The sequence below is a fragment of the Asparagus officinalis genome, unplaced genomic scaffold, assembly GCF_001876935.1.
Source record: "Asparagus officinalis unplaced genomic scaffold, Aspof.V1 AsparagusV1_Un87, whole genome shotgun sequence".
Classification (NCBI taxonomy): domain Eukaryota; kingdom Viridiplantae; phylum Streptophyta; class Magnoliopsida; order Asparagales; family Asparagaceae; genus Asparagus; species Asparagus officinalis.
In genome coordinates this window covers 392,633-397,672 of record NW_017972353.1, presented here as the reverse complement: position 1 = coordinate 397,672, position 5,040 = coordinate 392,633, and the positions used below count along the sequence as shown (strand labels likewise).

The 5,040-nt window shown below is 32.5% G+C and overlaps 1 protein-coding gene across 1 annotated transcript; it reads left to right on the top strand.

The window, feature by feature from the left end:
* Positions 1-386: 386 nt before the first annotated feature.
* LOC109827200 (gibberellin-regulated protein 1-like) lies at positions 387-1,276 on the top strand. Its single transcript, XM_020394168.1, has 3 exons — positions 387-553; positions 773-809; positions 906-1,276. The coding sequence occupies exons 1-3, from the start codon at positions 461-463 to the stop codon at positions 1,085-1,087; spliced, it is 312 nt and encodes a 103-aa protein (XP_020249757.1). The 5' UTR covers positions 387-460; the 3' UTR covers positions 1,088-1,276.
* The last annotated feature ends 3,764 nt before the right edge of the window (positions 1,277-5,040 follow it).

Sequence of the window (5,040 nt, the reverse complement as noted above, 5' to 3'; positions counted from 1 at the left end):
AAATGAAAACAAATCACTAAAATAAAATCATAAATCAAATGAAATCTATAAAAGTAAACCATATAAGGAAGAAACCAATATCAAAATGGCAAGAGAGGTAACCATATCAAACTCTTAAGCTTGTTTCATCCCATATAAACATTTTAGCACCCGGTAAATATGATTTGGGAAATAAACACCTAATAAACCCGGGGGTTGCTTAAACACAAACCTCTCATATGAAAACTCAAAACAATATATATATATATATATATATATATATATATCCAAAAAAAAAATGCTGGTCAGCTTACTCATGCTCTCATATTGGACCAACCATGCATGCATCTTCCCTCTCATTAACATACACCACTTTCTTCTTCTATAAATAGAGAAACTCCTTGGCATTGAAGTTCATATCACCACAATACAACGAAAAAACTCCTTAACACTCTCTTAATCTTTGATTTACTTCTCTCCAATGGCTTCTTCTCGCTTTCTTCTTGCCTCCCTTCTCTTTATTGTGCTCGCTAGCTATGTTGTCGATGCACATAGGGTTCTTGAGTCCCAAAAGGTATGTGCATGTTATTTCTTTGAAGGACTAAAAAGACATATATAGACATGTATATGATTATTAACGGTTATATAAAAACATGACAATTATTTGACTAAAAGTTGAAGAGAAAGGATTGGAGTATCATTTAAATTGAACATCAGGGATAATTTCTGTCCTTTTTACAAATCCTTATTGTTCTTCTTTATTTATGTATAACTGAAGTTTAATGTTTTACAGTTGACAAGCAAAGGGCCAGGAGCTTCTGCTGGCATAAGTTTGTCCCTCAACTCTAATACCAGTCGTATTGTACAAGCCAATGAGAGATAACATATGCAATTAATCATACTGAAAATTTATTTTGAATTTTCAGATTGCGGAGAACTATGCGCGATAAGATGCAGCAAATCATCGAGGCCAAACCTTTGCAAGAGAGCTTGCGGGACTTGTTGTGCAAGATGCAATTGTGTGCCTAAGGGTACTTATGGAAACGAAGACTCATGTCCGTGCTATGCAACCATGACTACTCATGGAGGCGCGCACAAATGCCCGTAGGTTGAAGAAAGATGATTAGTTGAATTGGTTGCAAGTCTTGAATAGGAAAAAAAATGGGATTTGGTTATGAATGTTTTATGTTTGATTGTGAGTTTAGTCTTATGAAATAAGAGGTTGATTGGTCAACTGCATATGAAGTGTACCTATATGTGAACCTTCTGAATGAAATTAAATGCATTTATGTTTATCAATAATGTTGTTTCCTTATTTGAAAAAGCCATGAAATTAGTTGGCCTATATATATTTTCTTATTTCAAAAATGTAAATTAGAATATAGGCTACACTTTTTTGCCTGACTGAGATGAAACAAAGAGCAAATAAGAATTTTCACATGTGTGGACATGTCAATTCCTTTCAGGACAAATCTTATTATGAGCACTGCGTGTTATGCGGCTTCAACCTCTATCTGTCAACATAATAATAATGATAATAATAATAGTAATAATAATAATAACAATAATAATAAAACTACGTAAATGCATATGCAATAACTAATTAATCTAAAACATGCTAAACATTGATTGTAATATTAGCTCTAGAATCTCTCATACATGAAAGAAATCTTCATGTTATAGGGCTTAATGCTAGCTTTAAGGCGTTCTTTAAGTTTGTCATCGTACTGTACTGTCGTTTGCAGCATGGCTTATAGTACACTCTTCCATGGAAAACCCCTTCAATGTGATAAAACTCTTTCAAATGGAACACTTCCTCATGAAAAATTAATAAGTGATATATTCCATGGTTCCCTTCTCAACAATGATGGTAACTTCACTACCCCTGTATAAGAAAATTCCTCCGAATATATTTGCCTTTTGACAGGTTTAGAACCTACAAACTATTCTTAGTATCGGCAAATGTCTTTACTAAGTCCCTTTAAAAATATTTATTGTCATATTTTCCAATTGCAAGTTTATCAAAATCAGACAGCCAATGAGGATATATAATACTGTCAGAGCCTTCTTGTCTTCATTATTTTTACAATATAATGGAATTGTTATGGTTATAACTAAAATGGGGGAGAAAGAATATCGACACTAGCAAAATTCTAACAAGTTTGATGTTATATAATACTACAACGAACTTGTCTGGCTTTGTCCTAGCTGGAAACCCTCAAAAAAATTACAGACAAATTAAGATTCTGAGAAATAGCATATATCTACTCTAAAGGCCCCCCTTTGATGACTCCTTTAGATACCAAAGTGATAACTTACATCAAGTTGGTAAACGCTTGCAATTATGTTGCATGCTCAAGTTGCACCTAAAAACTTATGCATGAACCTTCCCTATTATTGACATGTAATACAACTTTTTTTTCTTTCCATAAATAGGACTACTCCTTTGCATTATAGTTCATTATCACACACAATACAATCTTCAATAGAGAAGCAGATTAATCCTTATCCTCTCAAATCTTTAGCTTTCTCCAATGGCTATGTCTCGCCTTCTTCTTACCTTGCTTCTCTTTATTGTTCTCGCTAGTCAAATTATCGATGCACATCGAGTTCTAGAGTTCCAAAAGGTATGTGTGCATGTTAATTCTTCGAGCAGCAAGTGTTTGTTGTTGAATTCCAACTGATGTATGATGTTGTACAGTTGACAAGCAAAGGGCTAGGAGCTTCTGCAGGCATAAGTATATATCCCTAAACTGACAACTCTATTACTATAATGTTAGTTAGTGTACAAAGAAACTGCGAGCTAAAGGCAACTGATCATGCTCATGAAATATTTAATTTATTTTTCAGATTGTGGAGGACTATGCGCGATAAGATGCAGCAAATAATCGAAGCCAAACCTCTGCAAGAGAGCTTGTTGAACTTGTTGTGAGGTGCAATTGGGTGCCTCCGGGAACTTATGGCAACGAAGATTCATGCCCGTGTTACTCGACCATGACTAACCGAGGACGCATGCACAAATGCGCGCAGGATCAAGAACGATGATTATGAACTTGTTTAGGAAAATATATATGTGATTAATTATGTGAATGTGGTCTTATGTTTGATTATAAGTTTGGTTTTCTTGAATAATTTGAGAAAATCAAGTGTCTCGTGTATAGTATATATATATATATATATATATATATATTATATATATATATATATATCTTATATTATATAATATATTGAGATAGAGAGAGAGGAGAAGAGGAGCAGAGAAGGAGAGGAGTAATGATGTATCCTTATCTCCTTGTCGCCTATGTGCACAATTACCACCATCCTCGTAAAGGTAGACACAAATCCCCACCAAACCTCACACACTCTCTCACATTTTATTATGGATGGTGGGGATTGTGCAAATAGGCTCAAGGAGCGAAATCCCCTCTATGACAATGATACCAATTAATCTCATATATATAATATATAATATATATATATATATCATATATATACTATATATATATATATATATATATATATATATATTATATATATTATATATATATATATATATATATATAATAGCTAAGACTCCATATAAACTTAAGTTGGATGTCACCAAACTTTCTAGCCACTCATTTATTAATATAAAAAAATATTTTCATATCATGCAGTATCCCTAGGCATATGAGTGAACTAAAAGTTTGCGTGGATAATTCTTTTTGCTATTCCACTTAAGTTGACACATTTATTGCTTATATATATAGATTAATCTATGTCAAGGAGGACGACTTATTCTTGTTGCATACCTAATGTTGCCACAATCTCCACCAACTCACATTCTTTTCCTGCTTTATGAGGAATGATGGAGCATTGTGCCACATAGCCGTTAAGGAGGAAATCCCCTTCTTTGACAAGAATACTCTAATATAATATATATATATATAGTATTACTATATATATATATATATATATATATATATATATATATTATATATATATGACTGATAGAGAGAGGAGACAGAAGAAAGAACTTTATGTCAACTTAAATGGATGGTCATCAAAGTCTTCTATCCATCATGTTGCCTAGGGATCTTTGCATAATATAATGCGACTTTTTTATATATAAATGATTGTGGATTAGAAATTTGGTGGACAAAGACTCTCGGGGTGTCTACATTAAGTTAACATAAGTTGTTATATATATATATATATATATATATATATATATATATATACTTATATATATAATTATATATATATATATATTATATATATTATATATATATTATTATATATATTTATATATATATATATTATATATATATATATATATTTTTTATTTTGAATGTAACCATGGAAATATACGTTTATTTCATTGAAATACTAATACTTAAAATGGTTTTAACGATATAAGACCCCCATATCTTCCTTATTTCTAAATCACACCCTCAAATCTTGATATTTTTAAATAGGCCCCCCAAATCATGTAAGTTGTTGAAAAAATCCCCTCATGGATGTTTTCCATCCAAATGACTTACCCAACCATGGTTTGCCCTTAACCATATAGGCTAAGTTACAATAATACCCTTACCCAATAACTCTAATAATTCAGCTTCTGTAAACCCTAGTCTCTATCGCCCCTCTGTTCCCCCCTCCCCGTCCACCCCTCATCAAATGTCGGAACCCAAGAACTCAATCCTTAATAGGGTTGAGAACACAAATCTCTTTCAAATTTCTCTATCAACTGGGCTTTACATATAACTACAATCAATTTCACATACTTTAATAACTTTAATTTGAGCTTGATCACTTGCTCTCCTAGGACATCTACCCATTTGAAATAATTACATCCCATTCTTTCTCCTCTCTTATATTGTGAGTATTCATTAAAATTTATTCCTTTATTTTCTTCTTGTTTGGAAGTCCATTCCCATGCTTTGACTCTACAACATCATTTGAAACTGTCACACCAAAAATAATTGTGAGAGAGAAGGAGGCGGCCTAGAGGCTGAGGAGAAGAAGCAATGAGGGTCTTAAAGCAATGAGATTTAAAATTTTTTTTTTGGGGGGGGGGGG

Coding starts and splice junctions, on each gene's coding strand:
- LOC109827200 (XM_020394168.1), top strand. CDS start 461: ATGGCTTCTTCTCGCTTTCTTCTTGCCTCCCTTCTCTTTATTGTGCTC. Junction 554..772: donor GGGTTCTTGAGTCCCAAAAG/GTATGTGCATGT, acceptor AATGTTTTACAG/TTGACAAGCAAAGGGCCAGG. Junction 810..905: donor AGGAGCTTCTGCTGGCATAA/GTTTGTCCCTCA, acceptor TTGAATTTTCAG/ATTGCGGAGAACTATGCGCG.